This window comes from Amphiura filiformis, chromosome 5 (assembly GCF_039555335.1).
Source record: "Amphiura filiformis chromosome 5, Afil_fr2py, whole genome shotgun sequence".
Taxonomy (NCBI): Eukaryota; Metazoa; Echinodermata; class Ophiuroidea; order Amphilepidida; family Amphiuridae; genus Amphiura; species Amphiura filiformis.
Window position 1 is genome coordinate 28,898,585 of NC_092632.1, and position 17,664 is coordinate 28,916,248.

A 17,664-nucleotide genomic window follows, 5' to 3' on the forward strand; every position below is an offset into this window, starting at 1 on the left:
CATAAAGTAAAACACACACTGATTCATAGAAGAGGATCTGGCGTCATGAATAGAGATGAATCGTCTCACATTCAAAGTTTTGAATCTTCCTTGACTGACAATATTAGAAAATATCCAACAACTCATAGAATGGAGACATTTTAAATAATAGGTAACACCGATATCATAAATACCAAAAGTCCAAAATCTGACACGTATGCAACTCATGTCAGAAAATAAAAGGGAGCTATGGAAATACGCCCATATGGCAATCACATGCAAACATAAAAGGTCTACATTATATGTCCAGTCATGTGACAGGAGCAATAACATTAACTCTTACCTAAAAATACATCCTTATATAGCCAATAGGAAGATGCAGTTAATTCTCTTGTTACCTGAGTGAGTATTTTAGTTTACTACCATAATGCAAATGCACATTGGACGACATGGCGGTTATAGGTATAGACATAGTTATTTATGTCTTAAAGAAGATACTAGTAATGTCATTCATAATCTGAAGGTAGATCAAAGTATGATTTTGAATTTTTGCTTTAAAGAATCGGAGAGCAACATTTGCACAGTCTTTTTGTGGGAGCTGAGAGCACACTGGACACACCAAATTGCATTCCGAATACGATATGAGGAGTGTCCTTCTGATATCAAATAATGTTGATTGTTTGAAATTCGCGATGTAATACAACTTTTGTGGCAATTTATCAACAATCCCCGAAGTAAACTTTGTAAATCTAATGATATGTACTTAAAGTGTATGTATCTGGGAGGAAAAGCGTCCATCATTTACAAATTTTGACCTTTCGTATTGATGATATACATTTATCCCCAAAAACACCTTTTTAGGGAATAAATTTTATATATATCTTCAATACAAAAGGTCAAAATTGTCAAATGATGGACGGCTTTTCCTCCCAGCAACATGCCGTTTGAGTTCATACCATTAGATTTACAAAGTTAACTTCAAGGACTGTTAAATGTCAAAAATATCAAATTTTAATAATTTGCCATACAATTTGTATTATATCGCGAATTATAAAAATCAAAATTGTTTGATATTATCAGGACATTCCTTGTATTCAGAATGCAATTTGTTGTGTCTGGTGTACTCTTTCGTCCCATAAAAATACTGTGCAAACGTTGTTATCTGATCCCTAAAGGTGAAACAAAATTATTTTGAGCTGACCCGTCCTCAATTGATATACCACAAGTGTCTTTAGATTATGAAATCTATATTAACTTTTTAAATAGATTTTCCTTCATGAAATCCAAAGCAATTTTTTACCCATTTTAAACTGCTGAGTATGTTTATATTTCCCAAGAGTCCTTTACAGAAATTACTGTGCAAAAGTACGGTCAGTAACCCATGGTTCCTTTTTCTTTATCATGTTCGAACTTCGAAAATGTCTATTTGAAATTGACCCGGAAGCTACGGTAAGTACTCAATCAAACTCAATTTCCGGAGATTTAGAAGATGCAGCCTCTTCCTTTGAGGGGTATCCCATTTCAGTGTCTGAAATGATGTGAATCTATCCAATGATACACTGTTAGGTCACTTTGATTTAAGGGAACTTTATTAGGTTCAGAGTAATTACTAGACAATTGATGGTCCTTGGAAATTAACTTTGACATTGAGTTCCGTAGGTTGTGTGAAATCATGTCAGATCATTAAATAATTTCAATTATATTTTTACCCAATGCCTGGCCGTATTTTCTATAGCCTATGGTCCTATCTGTCAATATCAAATCAATTCATGTATCGAAGAGTTTCGTGGAATATAATTTTATCACGGTCATTACATTTCAGCAATAGCATTAGTTTAGTTGACCCAATGACCAGTGTACTTCGGTTATATTTATAAATGCGCTTTTATAAATACGCACGTGACCCATGGGCACGACATACCACGACCAGTAAGCGTGACCATATCCTTTATGCATTGATCACTATACAGAAAAGGATAGGAACTCTGTAGATAAATATCATCAAATTAAAGTATTAATTGAATAGGAAAATTATTTCACATGGGGGATTCCGAATTTGTAATATGTTATCAAAAACAACATTTTGAAAGTATTTGACGACGGGTTAAAATATTCAACAACGGAAATGTTTACACTATAATCGCAAAGTTGAACAAAATAGACAATTTTGCTGCACAGTAGTCGCATGTTGTTCCGCCTTTCGATTCAAATGTACAGGAACACCACCCGCTATGTAGAAGGTCGCTTTGAAACTTACTGTAGCGCGGAGGTGGTCACGTGCGTATTTATAAAAGCGCATTTATATAAAAAAAAGTTGTCTAACAACTGGTCATACATGTTCCTTTATAGGTTGTCTCTGAACACGTCTCGTTTTTGATAGCTCATAAACTTAAATGCATCATTTTTTCGGAAAAGTGAAAATGGTCGTTCAGAGCACATCCCATTCAACGTTTGAAAACAGAAAAGTCAGAGTAAATCCCGTTTGAGAGTTCACAAAAACATAGCATATTTAGTATACGTATCTTTTGTCGTGATCATAGTTATTTTACTATGCCAAGTCATTTCGTATGTTTAGTAATTCCAACTTTGATCACGTATTATATGATTGATGTATTTTCAAACAATTATGTTCATTTTACCACTGAATTTATGTACAACGCTTATTCCAATCGATAAAAAGAACAACAGTGTCGTTATTTGCATTTCAATAATATATTCTTTTATTGGGAAGAAATTTTTACAATCCAATTAGTAGTCCATAAGAACTAAGTATCTTTTTACACATTATTGCACAAACAAAATACAGTCACATTAATAAAAGCAGTAGTTGTATTACATATGGGTCTGCTTGCAAAATTCAACTTAGGGTCTTTCCTTTTCACCCTAAAGAAGAACGCTCTACATAAGGCACAGTTGTGACATGTCATGTCAAAAACAAACACTTTTGGGCAGGTTATCAATTTTGAGGTTTTTACAATATCTTAAATGTAAAGATATTTTGCTCCACAACACCGTTTTCCCCCATTCTTAAGTGAAGATATTGAGTTCGTAACTTATTATATTATAAAATTGGAAACTGAGATATCGACCTTTAAAAATATTATTGACCATGTTGAGAGTAGGAATGCCCTTGAAAAATACAAAATGACTGTTATATTCCGGTCTGAAACTATCAGACAATATTTTAAACATTATTAGCGTCACAAATTTTTGGGTATCCTGCCCAAAAGTGTTTGCTTTCGATATAACACGTCACACTTTTTAGAAGGGAAAAGCTACACAGACTCTAGGAGGGTCTCAGTGGTGGAAATCAATGGTACATGTATTTGCCGGGGGTATTTGTTTGTGGTCAGCCGTGTCACCACGCTCATCCACATAAACATTCGTCCGCCAACGAACATAGTCCGTCCTAATGATTATTAGAGATAGGCAATGGCATAGATCCAAAATTGAAACTTTTTTTGGAATGACGAAGTTTTTATTTATATCTCTGGTGAAAGATGAAAGCGTATTATCTTGGTATTCTGTTTACAATTTAACCAGAGTTTTTAAGGCAATATTGTAACATTCCATAAAACAATTTCAATTTTGTACATAACATGCGTGTTAAACAATCAGAATCTTGGGAAAAAATATGAAGGGCATCCTCTTCCGAACATTTTGCAATATTGCTCAGAATACTGATATAATTATTATTTTTCTGATAGTATATTGTATTAAATTACACAACATTACCGTTTGTTTAAGATCATAACCCTTTTTTTTACCAGTGCAACCGACAGGATAATTTAAGCTAATGGAATATGCTAATGCAAAACACCTGTTGTACTGTTTCAAACTGTGGCTATCGGAGCCTCAGCCTTGGCGCCATTTGCAGGTTTACATCTGCTAAAAATTAGAAGGGAAAAGCTACACAGACTCTAGGAGGGTCTCAGTGGTGGAAATCAATGGTATTTGGTTGTGGTCAGACGTGTCACCACGCTCATCCACATAAACATTCGTCCGCCAACGAACATAGTCCGCCCTAATGATTATTAGAGATAGGCAATGGCATATATCCAAAATTGAAACTTTTTCTGGAATGACGAAATTTTTATTTACATCTCTGGTGAAAGATGAAAGCGTATTATCTTGGTATTCTGTTTACATTTTAACCAGAGGTTTTTAAGGCAATATTGTAACATTCCATAAAACAATTTCAATTTTGTACATAACATGCGTGTTAAACAATCAGAATCTTGGGGAAAATATGAAGGGCGTCCTCTTCAGCAAATTTTGCAATATTGCTCTGAATACTGATATAATTATTATTTTTCAGATAGTATACCGTATTCCATATGTTTAAATTAATACATGCAAAATATATTAACACATTTTGATTGCAAAAATACTTCAATATGTAGTAAAATAATCTTTTGAACATGTTGTTTAACTAGCACTGTAAATACTTTGTTGCTATATATTTTTAAATATCAAAGCTCAAAAAATAGTATCAACAAAACGTAAAATAAACAGACAATTGGTCTGTATTACCAAAAAGTATTAATAGTGAAGCATACAAATATAATACATCTTTTTTGCACTAGTGGTATCCAAAAAAATAATCATTCTCCATTATAATCCAAAAATAACCATTCTCCATTATAATATATAATACTTGACAATTTTAAAATTAAGCATAGTTTTTGTGATAGCTGGTCAAATCACACAATCTAATACGACCATTATATACCTGAACCTTAAAGGCCTGTTTATTGTCATAAATACAGTATGTGAATGCTACAAGTACCAGGGCGAGTCTATTATGGCAAGTAGTTATTTGTACAATAGAGAAGCCTGGTTGCAATGAAAAATAACGTTTTTTTTAAGTGAAAAACCTGGTTCCTTGGTCTTAAAATAGTGTAATCTAAAACATGGCTTTTCAAATCGTGAACATATGTTTCTCGTTTGACAAACCTGGTTAATCGAATTAAAAAAAAACCACGTTGTTGATCAAATGACAATTTGTTATCCATCACATCAAAACCTGCCAATTGTCTTCAAAAATGGAAATTGAAATTTAATAACCAGGATAAGATACTATTTTTAGCTTTAAAATTACACATTACTTACTGAAATCAAATACAGAAAAAAGTTTTATGAGGCAAAACAAGCTCAAGTTTCTTTGTATGTTTTTAGGCACCACATCCAATTTCGTCCTATAGAACTATCGGTACCCAGTTAGGAACCGATGATTCTTAACATCACTCCCTGGAGATGTAATAAATTGTATCAAGCATAGTAATTAAAAGTTGCATAGTGTTATTGTTTTTCATTTAAATCAAAAACAAATGCACTGTACAAAATGTTCAGGGTACGATACAAAGTGTCATCGGTACCTCTTTGTGCCTTATTTCCTCATCTTCTTTCATTGTTATCTGCAAATGAAGCCAGCTGACAACTGGAATCACTTTTAATATGATGGATCAAATTTGTATCAAGAATGACCATATAAAGCTATATAAAAGACAAATCAAATCGTTGCAGTTTCAATAAAAGAATCAAGTTGAAAACAAAAACATTGTGTTCTCGATGCAATATAACTCGATACATATCATTGAAAATACAAGCCAAAAAAACAACAACAAAATTGTTTTTTTGATCATAACCCTTTTTTACCAGTGAAACCGACAGGATAATTTAGGCTAATGGAATATGCTAATGCAAAACACCTGTTGTACTGTTTCAAACTGTGGTTATCGGAGCCTCAGCCTTGGCGCCATTTGCAGGTTTACATCTGCTAAAAATTTGGAATAAAAATAGTTATACACCTGCAGGAAATTTGGAAATGGATATTTGAAAATAGATGTTTGAAAATAGATATTGGAAAATAGATATTTGAAAATAGATAAAAAGGTATTTAAGGAAGACACAGCTGAAATACAATATAATCTTCCAAAAAGTAACACAAGAGCCACGTGTTTTCCTTTCTTGTTTTTTTTTTTTTTTTTTCTTGTCAGTTCTCCACAAAGTTTCTAGGCAACATTAAAAAAATGTAGGCTCTTGGTATACACATTTTGTAATCTAAAGCCGGTTAAGCCACTGTTGATAACATACTGATTTCCCATGATTATAGAACAAATTAATATCTCAAACAAATGACTCTTATTATTGTACTGAAATCAATACAAAAACATGTATATTGCAATATAAAATGATGGTAAATCCACTGACAATTTTATTAGTTAAAGCCATAATGTATGATTTCGGTAAAATTGTGCCCAAAATTATTACATAATATTAACAACTGTCAAGGGGATTTTCTTATCATTTTAAGCCGAAATAATGAGGTAAAATGAATGAAAACTAATTAGCCGCTTAACTGGTGGAGCTCTATAGGGCAATTGGCGAATAAAACCGGTGATCCCCGATTTTGATCAAAAACTCTTAAATTTGACTGTCTCATTAGGAAACGAATTTGGAGAAAACCTTCTGTAAATAAAATATAAAATACTATGCTGAGCCACCAGCCTGGGTGGCTCACGCTTCAGTAATTTCAGATGATTGAGCTCAGTAATAAATAATGTCTTCCAATTTATGAAAACAAATAGATAATCAGCTTATCGGATTAAAAGCTTAGAGGGAAGGTCTTGCTGCTCAGCGAGCGTTTGTAATTATCAGAAGGTTTTCTCCAAATTCATTCTCTAATGTGTAGCTAAAGCGCATCAGTCTTAATCTTTCATGGGGTATTCAAGTACACCATTGGGTCGTACAATCGTGCAAAAGGTAGAATTTCGAAAAAAATATTGCTTCAGAAATGTCAAATTATTAGCATTACAATATCCCATGCTTTCGCAAGTATATCCTGCCATATTTTGTACAGAATAAAACATTATTTACATGAGATGCTCTATTCCAGAATACAGAATAATCATTATACATGTATGCATATTACTTGATTTATCACTCTATCAGAAAATAATGGTACGTATTCTATAAGTACTGGTGATAATGTAATGAAAGACTCTCAAAATACACATCAACAAATTGTTGCTTCTGTCTAAATTCGAGTCATTTAAATTAGAGTAAATGTGTTTACTTAATAGTGACTCCGTTAACTTTCTTGATCAGAAACGTAATATCACGAACTTATGTTACAAAACCTTGAGAATGACATGAGCAGAAACTTATTAAATACTTTCTCTAGTTTTTACATCTTCCAAACCACTTATGGCTTCAAATAATTATTTACATTTCAACTAAGACCCTCTCAGTTCAATAGAAAAACAGTTCAAGAATTTTTTAATACCGAGTATGTTGGGAAACAAATAAATTTTATTAAAAAATCAATTTAGTCACGAATTATTCAGGGTCTAAACGTTGTAACATTCACAATAAAAACATAATAGAGAATGCATTTGAAACTGTAGCGTTCTCAAAATGTCCCTCGTGTCAGTGACGTAAAAATGTGACGGTGCTTAAAATGTTGCTATGTATGTTTAATATACACATGTCTACTATGGCAAGCAAATGTGTCACTATGTCACAACCCACAAGCAAACCATGCACGTTGACTTTTAGCGTCACTGAAGCGAGGGCAACATCCTGGGTTGAATTTGTTGTGACTGTTTTTATTATATAAACCCACCTCAACCTGTTTTATAAAAGGAGGACATACAAAATAATTCTATATATTATACTGTAGCTGACACAGTTGACATTCTTATGTGTTCATAATCTCCAGGTTTCCTTGAGTTCCGTCTTGCTCTCCATCTGTGGACTACGACACCAGTGACGACACCACCAGTAATAAGTCCACCTACAAGAACAAGAGATCCTACTGCAGCTCCTGCAACTGTCCATTTAGATATATCCGCTTTCATTGCTTGATTTACAATAGGTCCAATTGTTTGTGGCACTTTTGCTGGTACTTTTCTATCAACTGGAAGAATTGGAAGAGTAGGACTACCAGGGTCTGTACCTGGACCCCCTGGTCTAGCAGGATTTCCACCAATACCTGGTCTACCACCGCCTGCACCACCACCTCCACCAGGATAACCAGGTCCCCCACCGCCACCGCCACCGCCGCCGCCACCGCCAGGGGAGTTTGGATTCCCTGCACCTGGCCAACTACCGCCGGGATAGCCAGGGCCACCAGCGCCGGGATAATTTGGATTACCGCCACCGGGTCCACCACCTCCACCACCGGGAAATATAGGATTACTTCCGCCCGGGTACCTCGGATCACTGCCGCCAGGATATCGTGGATCACTACCTCCAGGGTATCTTGGGTTACTACCAGGGTATCTTGGGTCACTACCACCAGGGTATCTTGGGTCACTACCACCAGGGTATCTTGGGTCACTACCACCAGGGTATCTTGGGTTACTACCACCAGGGTATCTTGGGTCACTACCACCAGGGTATCTTGGGTCACTACCACCAGGGTATCTTGGGTCACTACCACCAGGGTATCTTGGGTCACTACCACTAGGGTATCTTGGGTCACTACCTCCAGGGTATCTTGGGTCACTACCGCCTGGATAATTACCGCCACCACGTCCACCAGGAATACTACCACCACCACCGCCACCTCCAGGATTACCAGCTCCACCGGCTCCTCCACCATTATGTCCGCCAGTACCACCACCAGCGCCACCACCACCTGCACCACCGCCGCCGCCTCCACCAGCGCCACCGCCACCTGTACCACCGCCGCCGCCTCCTCCACCAGCACCACCGCCGACGCCGCCGCCATGACCACCGCCGCCTCCTCCGCCATGACCACCGCCGCCTCCTCCGCCATGACCACCGCCGCCTCCTCCGCCATGACCACCGCCACCTCCTCCGCCATGACCACCGCCGCCTCCTCCGCCATGACCACCGCCGCCTCCTCCACCAGCACCGCCGCCGCCAGCACTACCACTACCCCCTCTTCCACCTACTCCTGGATTGCTATCACTGCCGCCTCCTATTGTAGGATTTTTTGATCCACCATACCACTTACTATCGTCAGTGCTAATTGTAGGAACTATAGGATACCCATCGCTGTCACTGTGTGTTTTGGATGTATCAGATTCGGAACGCTGCGGCTTTTTATGTCCTTCATCACTGCTACTTTCTACAATGAAACCAAAAACCGATTGTGGTGCCTGATTCTTATATGTGTTAATGTTTTTTGTTGTATATGGCATATCTGTAGGAAATCCGTTAAACATTTTATTTTTTGTTTTTAATCCTTCTGGTATTTGGCCAGTAAGCAACGATGTGTCAAGTCCTGATTTTTGTCTCCATCCTCCTGGTATCATTCTCATGTAACCTGGCATATATCTATCATTATGTTGTCTTGTTTCAACTGGAGCTTTGTAGTTAATAGGTTCAGGTATTCTCCATAGTGGTGTACCGTCATTCCATGTTTGGGGTCCTTGTAGGTATTGATTTGGTTCTCCAACTATAGTCTCTTGATTTATAGGGAAATACGGTATACTCTTGCCGACGTGAGCTGCAACAACAACAAAAAAGACAATAAAGCAACATTAGTAAGCCAAAGAAACATTGGGGGGGGGGGAATGATAACAATGATTTGGAGTACAAATGTGTGTAGATGAGTACAACATACTGTGTGTAAATTGCCAAATGTTCACAGGGCAGCTATTGCACTTACCCACTTCTGGCACTGAGCAGTCGAATTGTCAATTTGTCACAATGTCAATTTGGTATACCACAACTCATATCATGTGCACTCAATTCTCCAAACGTAAGCCCCGATATTGGCAATATGATAATTTACATTATCTGCAATGTTTTGACTTCTTGTTTGTTTCAATGCAACATCTTCGTCATGGTGATCATTTGAATGAAAAATAAATGAAGATTCCATTGCCGTACTCTATTCACATAATTATAAATCTGCATTAGGGACTATAGATGACATGTACTCGGGCAGGAAAGGAATAAATTAAGGTTAGCAACTATTTTAAAATGCTGCGATTTGGTAGTTCACAGCATCTTGCGAATGGTAGTGAGCTTTGACAAAAATTGCATTGATCATTTCATAGCGAGTGTGTAGAAGAATTCAAATATCACATATATACTTGTATAGGTCATGTGGTTCTTGAGTTATGTTGTAAAGAGGGCTGAAACAACAACTTTTTTGTAAAACGTACAACAACAATAAATCAAACAACTATTCACAGTATATGATTGGTAGAATGAACCATTACAAAACATCAAAGTGTTATTTTTCAATGAAAAAGACAATGAAAATCAATTTGTTTTGGCTGCTTCGACCAACAATACCACATCTTCCCTTAATGTGTTTTGTGAAGTTTTTAATGACGTTTGATCATTGATGAAGACACGCATCAACTATGGGGGAAAAGAAAGAAATGAGGAACAATCTCACAATTATGCGATCGATGAACAAAATTTCTTGAAGTAATATAATAGCATTTTATAAGTGTTAACTTTTACTTTAAATACAGGCGCTATTAACTGCGATTAGGTAAAGGCAGTATTTTTTGTTAAACTAAGAATATCTATTTCCCCAGCGTGTAATTATTGCTCGGGCTAAATGTCTTATCTGTGACACCATTCTGTGTTGCAAGCAATGTTTGTAACCAATAACGCCATTTTATACCCTCAAGTATTCTAATCTTTAACGCTATTTATTCAAAGAGTGTATCAGTTCTTATAGACCGATTAAAAATCATTGAACTGCAATGAACTGCAAAAGGGTGATATCTAAAGTTCTGGATGATTGTACCCTCTAATGTCGTTCTTCATCAGTTTGCGGGCTATTAATTTACCTACCTCCGGTTTGTAAAATTCTTTACGTAAACCTTTTACCTAATTTTAGCAACAACTTCCCCTGAGTTATTCTCTCGGGTAATCTAGGTTTTATGATCGGTAAGAAGGTCTTCGGAGATGTTTCTGCAGCGGAAAACTTTTCAATGACCCACAAAATACTGATGACCAGACGAAAATAAAAAGCTTTTTTTTTGTAATAACAATTGCGGTCGTAAAGGCAAATTTTATGTAGACAGAGGGACAATTATTTAAAAATCATACGTCACATGTTTTAGTCAATATATTGTAAATGTGTAATATACATGTACAGGGTGTCTCAAGAAAATACAGGAAACCACCAAATAGAACCCTTGTTCTATTGACGTCCCTTGCTATGCGCAAATGAAGTTGCTTTGATTTTTGTGACACATAACAAAGAGATCTAGGTCTACGTCTTGCAAGATATTCCTGTAACTATAATCTTTATGAACAAGAATGCCTCTGACAGGATCAATAGAAAGAAAAAAATACAAGGCTCAAAAATGAAACCATTTCCTGAAACAAGATGACGAAACATGTGTAGTAATTCAGAAAGGGATTTAGAGCAGCTAGATCATAATGCTTTTTATGTAACTGTAATCTACTTTTAGTTAATATATTTATCCTGGGGGATGGCGGTACTTGATCCTGATGTAAAGATTAAGCCTGATCGACTGTCTACTATAAATGTATGATAACGTGTGTCAAGAAATAAGGATTGTTTCGAATTTGCCGACTCAGCCTGTGAGTATGAATGAGACACACAATAATGAAACGAACAATCTGGTAATTAAAAATCATATTGCGTACAATATGAAAAAGAAAAAAGGTGGTAGTTTATCATTCGTAAGATACAATGTATTATAACCTTGTTTTAGCCAGAAAATAATGTAAAAGTATTTGCTGTAGCATAAGTCTTTATAATCGTACTTTGTTTTTTAAGTGTTTGTTTGTCTTTTCAACTGTAATTTTTAAGATATTTAAGACAAAGTTCGTGTCTACCTCTTATCTTATAAGGAGCCGAAAAAAGTTTTGGACGTTTCATTTGAGTTGGTTATTAAACAATGGACAATGTCTAGACTTCCTTCTAGACTGGCTTCCTTCGATTCAGATTTAACCCAAAGCTACCTTTGAAAAAATGGAAAAATATCATAGTGTGAAATGAAAGGCGCGACCAGTTTGCTCAGTTTCCGGTCTGATGATTTGCTCCCAGCTGACAGATTCAGTATCGTTCGAGCAATATTCTTGTTGAATAATAAAATAAAATGAAATAAATTTTGTCCTATAAAAATCTATATATTTTAAAATAAAATCCGATAAAAACAATTAAAACAATCGGTGATTACCCGAAGCTGAAATCATGTAAATGACACAGCAGAACTATTACATCGTTTAGTGTCAATGAGACCCACGTATACCGTATTTAATTAAGGGTCAAAACAAAGTTCATGACGAGGAGCAGTAATACAGTTTGTTCCATTGGACGTTTGTATCGATAACGCTTCGTTTTTCCGAAGAGTCGTTATTCCGAAGATTCATTATACTCCGAATTTACGGTACGGTTCGTTATTCCGAAGGACCGAAGGGTCATTACTTCTATCAAAGACCAAAATGATACATACAATCATTACAATGAATACTTAGAATTGAGTTTTAAAACAAAAAATCATGAATAAAACAACGTTTTTTATATACCATTGTATATTTTGTGTTTGAAAAGTATGATCGGATGAATACAAGAAAAACAGCTTTTTTGTTTTACGGTTTATTTGGAACGGTTGGGTTCTTTGGCCCTACTACAAATCTATGTGAAACGAATTACATCAACGGAGATTGTTTACAATATAAAAATATATGGAAGCCCCACGACCCTTATAAATGTAGAAAATAAATTTATATATTTAGCTCTATTGCAATTTTACCTGGGAACGTTTAACCAATCACTCCTTGTTACCACTACCGCATGTTTGCTAAAGCCTGAACCTCAGCCCTCTCCTCACATATCCGATTAAGTTTCCTTTTAAGCTTCCCTTTGACCCGTTTCAAATATTTAAATAGAAATATTGCCTTCGCTGTTTTACATAAATTACAAATTGAATCAGGATTTTGTAAAGTAAAGTGATGAAAGTTATACATCACTCTTGAAAGCACTTTATGCCAATGGTAAATTACCATTACCTCTTGAGATTACGCCACGCAGGCAAGCTTCCTTCTGCTCTGTCTGGGATCTTAAATTGTAACGCGGAAATGGTCCTTTTTCGTGATATCTACCAACCTTGATCACTTTGTCACTTTACTATTTTTTATGAATCTTAATGTTATTTTCAAGACCAATAAATGCTAAGTAAGCACTGCTATTTATAGATAATGGCTTCTATTAATGAATGACTTTGCATCTTTATTGAGGGTAAACAATACCGAGCCCCTTTCCTCTATTCCCGTTTGTAGGAGGGATGTCGTAGGACTATATATTTGTTATTGTTAATAAGACATGAGTGATTTAACCTATATTTTTTTCAAGTCATTCAAATGTTTACTGTTCGATCTAGTCAGTATATTTATTTGGAACAAATGCGCATTTTAGAAATAGGATCCATTCTACATTTAATTTTAAGGTCCTGTCAGTTAATGTCGTTTTCTCATCTTTCTTCATTTTCTTCCAGATGGGTGGAAAGATCATATATTAAAAATATAAGATACATGGATACTAAAATAAGAGGATTAAAAACTTTACAAATCGGCATCAAAATTAAGGTATGATATTCATAATGAGTGAAAGAATTTATTTTGAAACAAGTAATTAATGATTGAAGAAAACGAACATGCTGAGCAATGTGTCTAGCCTGGAGAGCCACTCAGAATCATTTTGTCCAATATAAAATTTTAAAAAATCAGTTGGGCTGTTACAGGTCACGAGAATTGTGGCCATTAATACATAGATTTGGGACAGCCCCGTATGGTGTGCTGAACTGTGTGGTTACAAATATAATCACGGGATTATGACAGGGTGTCTTATGAAGCAGCTCACGTCTATTTTTATCCAATTGATGAGGTATTAGGAAAAAAGACACAAAATGAAAGCTATAAATAGTTGAATAGCTTCCTGATTTTTGACCAAATAATATTGAATTGTTGTAATAAACACCGTTTGGAGATTTTAGCTTTCTGTGGGTTACTAAAACCTTACATAATGTGTGCTGATTAGTGTTATGTGCTTGATGTTTGTTTAGGTATGTGCTTTAAACCTAAAGCACATGGTGACCTAGTGCCATATTATGATAGTAGTTACTAAGAGTAGTATTAAAGTAATATGGTACAACTCAAAGCTTATAGTAAACACTAAATGTAGGTCAACATAGTAATAAAGGAGGCAAATGCCTTTTTCACAGTTACATGAAGCAATTTTCAATAAATTATTTCAAAAGTCATCTTTTTTATGTCGTATGTAAGTGCACGTGTATGATCATAGTCTATGGTATGATCAACTTAATATGACCCTGTAATTTGGAGATAAACTTGGCACATAATTAAAATCATGGTTTCAGGCTTAGTGACTGACATTACTTTTACAGCTGCATGCGTTGAAAATTGTATTCCATGCAGATGGAAAGGATTTAAAGCTTACGTGTTTTCCACATTGATAAGTACCCACGGATTAATCAAGTCGTCGACTTTTTTGGAAGTCAAAAAATGTTTAACATTGTAATACAAAACTCATATATCATAATCTATACTTGCTTAAATGAACACAAGCTGTTTGTATGACCCAGAATAATTAGCAAAGTTGTGTTCTAATTAAAGCTATTGATCTGTCTCTTATAGTAAGCCTGGAAAATTAAGTTTATAGTAACTTAAGGGATTTGGAATGAGCGTTTTGAGCGTTTCGACAGTATTTTTGTGGGACATGAGAGCACATCAGACATATCGAATTGGATTCTGAATACGAAGAATGTCTTTCTGATATCAAATAATTTTCATTCTTTGAAATTTATTATATAATACAAATTTTATGACAAATTGTTAAAATTTGATATTTTTTACATTTTTGATATAAAACAGTCCTCGAAGTTAATTTTATAAATCTAATGACATATTCTTAACGTGTATGTAGCTGGGAAGAAAAGCCGACGATCAATTGAAAATTTTGACCTTTCATATTGAAGATATGGATTTTTTTTTCCAATACGAAAGGTCAAATTTTTCAATTGATCGTCGGCCTTTCATCCCACCAACATACACTTTAAGTATAAATCATCAGATTTATAAAGTTTACTTCGACGACTGTTAAATATAAGAAATATCAGTTTTTGATCATTTACCATAAAATGTGTATTACATTGCTAATTTCAAAAGATCAAAATTATTTGATATCAAAAGGACATTCTTCTTATTCAGAATGCAATTTGATATGTCTGATGTGCTCTAATGTCCCACAATAAACACTGTCCAAACGTTCATACCCACCCCTTAAAGTTAAATGAATGGGAGTCGATATTAAAGGTCACCAATTAGATAGTAGGATATACAAATAAACATGTGAACTTGTCAGCCTTGTAAACATGGTATTCTGTACTGGATTGTCCCAGCAAACACAACATGTTTTAAAACGTTTTAAGCATGTTATATTTTGGGTTTTGGTTTAGATAATACTTTTAATAACATTACATGTCGGGTTATATAAAGGTCATGGAAACGTTTTAAAACGTTTTGTATTTAAACACACTGCAACAATATTTTTAAAATGTTTTCAAAATGTTATTGTTAAATATTCTTGCGAACATTTTTGCCAAATATTTTAATAATGTTAGAATATTTGCAGTAGGTTATCAACAGATGTTTTTGAATGTTATGAAAACGTTTTATACCCTTTATATGCCCTTTATATAACCCGACATTTAAACGTTTTGTGGTAACCTTTTCTAACCTTTAGCGAATGATAAAACGTTTTGTGTTTGCTGGCGTGCTTGTATAAGAATACAAAATTTGTTTTGACCATTTAAATAGGTACATTTATATAGGTGGTAAATAAAATTAGTAATATCCATTTACAACATTAGAAAGAAAAAAAAAGCATATAACTAAAATAACAAGCGATAAGCTTTAAGGACACTCACTCTATTAAACAATAAACAGGTTGAGCTGCTAATTCAAGCACTTCTTGTGTAATCTTTAATTCAAACGTTTCCCTTTTAAATTAAATGTTTCCTATTGACACTAATACAGAATGTTCATCAAGCATATTGAAAAAACACAACTTATGACCATGGTAATACGATACAGGATTTGAAACTCATTTAATGCATTAAGTAGTTAATATTATTTTTATTAGTGTTATCATTATTATTAGTGTTATTAGTGTTATTATTATTATTATTATTACTACTATTATTATTATTATTATTAGTGTTATTATTATTATTATTATTATTATTATTATTATTATTATTATTATTACTACTACTATTATTATTATTATTAGTGTTATTATTATTATTATTATTATTATTATTATTATTATTATTATTATTATTATTATTATTATTATTATTATTATTATCATTATTATTATTATGATTATTATATTATTATTATTAAATTGACACATGTATCATTTAAACACCTCACAAAAATCATTTTAGAAGGCAATGAAGGCAATATCTGTGTGTAAAAATTTCTAACTAATATAGCAAAAGGAAGCCAAATTAATAATGTTCTGCATACTTTTGTCAATAGCCACTAAAACGCATTGCTGTTATAAAATTAATCTTTTAATTACAAAGATTCATTTGTTGCACGGGAAAGCTTCCAATGCAACATGGAATTCTCTGCATAACTGATTAAGCATATAAATGAGGACGACGACAGCGACGACGACGACGACGACGACGATGATGATGATGATGATGATGATGATGATGATGATGATGATGATGATGATTATGATGATGATGATGATGATGATGATAATGACCATATGATCATCAATAAAATATAATAACCTTTAACATTGGTAACGTCATTATGATCCCTCAATGGTGTCGCTGTAAAACAGATTCGCTCTTTTTCACTAATACACTAACATAAATAACTAGGCCCATATCAAATCAATTCACGAAAGTTTGATGCCTACGATTTTTTCAACTTAAGTAATTTGAAAGGATTCAAAGATGAATTAATTCTCATGAATGAGAAAACAAAAGCAGATCAAACTTGTCTTTGTCGTACAAATAGAGGCAGGCACCGTGCCAACATGTCAACCATGAAATACCTGGTAACTTTATCAATTATATTCTCTCTTTCGGTAAGCAATTTTAACGTACACATCAAACAAATATGAATTGTTTTCAAAAGGCTCATTAATAATATTGTGCACCTTGATTAGGCTACCTGTTATCAGTGCTAACTTCAGATCCTTATTTATCGGTCACCCGCTAAACGGAGCCTTGTAAAGGAAACGCTACAGAGAATGTACAAAGTCCATATAAACTTTTAAAAAGGTAAAGTAAGTCATTCGTGCTTATCAAACTTACCAAGCCAGCAAAGCGTTGCCAAAACCGTAGTCGTTACAGTTGATAAGTCCATTTTGTTCATATTCACTGTGTTTATCTTAGTATAATTCACCCCTGAGATAGTCCCATTACTCGTCCAGCGAGTTTCCCACTAGTATCAGAATACCAGACCAACGTCTGTGAATTGCCATTTGGGAATGATTAATAATTCATGAGCTCATGAATTATTAATGAGAGCTAACTTTAGAATCGGAAGTCGGCTCAAATCAGGAACTTCGTGACACATTGAACTTATCAAAGCTGTCTTACTAACACATCTCTGAATGTTTGACAAATGTTTCAAGGATAACCATGTTCTTAAATCTTCAAT

At 34.4% G+C, this 17,664-nt stretch overlaps 1 protein-coding gene across 1 annotated transcript; it reads right to left on the reverse strand.

Annotated features, from left to right (window-relative positions):
- Nucleotides 1-2,854: 2,854 nt before the first annotated feature.
- On the reverse strand, nucleotides 2,855-17,459 carry LOC140152114 (uncharacterized). The gene is made up of 2 exons (XM_072174410.1): nucleotides 17,316-17,459; nucleotides 2,855-9,460 (listed from the first exon to the last, which is right to left on the reverse strand). The coding sequence occupies exons 1-2, from the start codon at nucleotides 17,374-17,376 to the stop codon at nucleotides 7,653-7,655; spliced, it is 1,869 nt and encodes a 622-aa protein (XP_072030511.1). The 5' UTR covers nucleotides 17,377-17,459; the 3' UTR covers nucleotides 2,855-7,652.
- Between the last annotated feature and the right edge of the window lie 205 nt (nucleotides 17,460-17,664).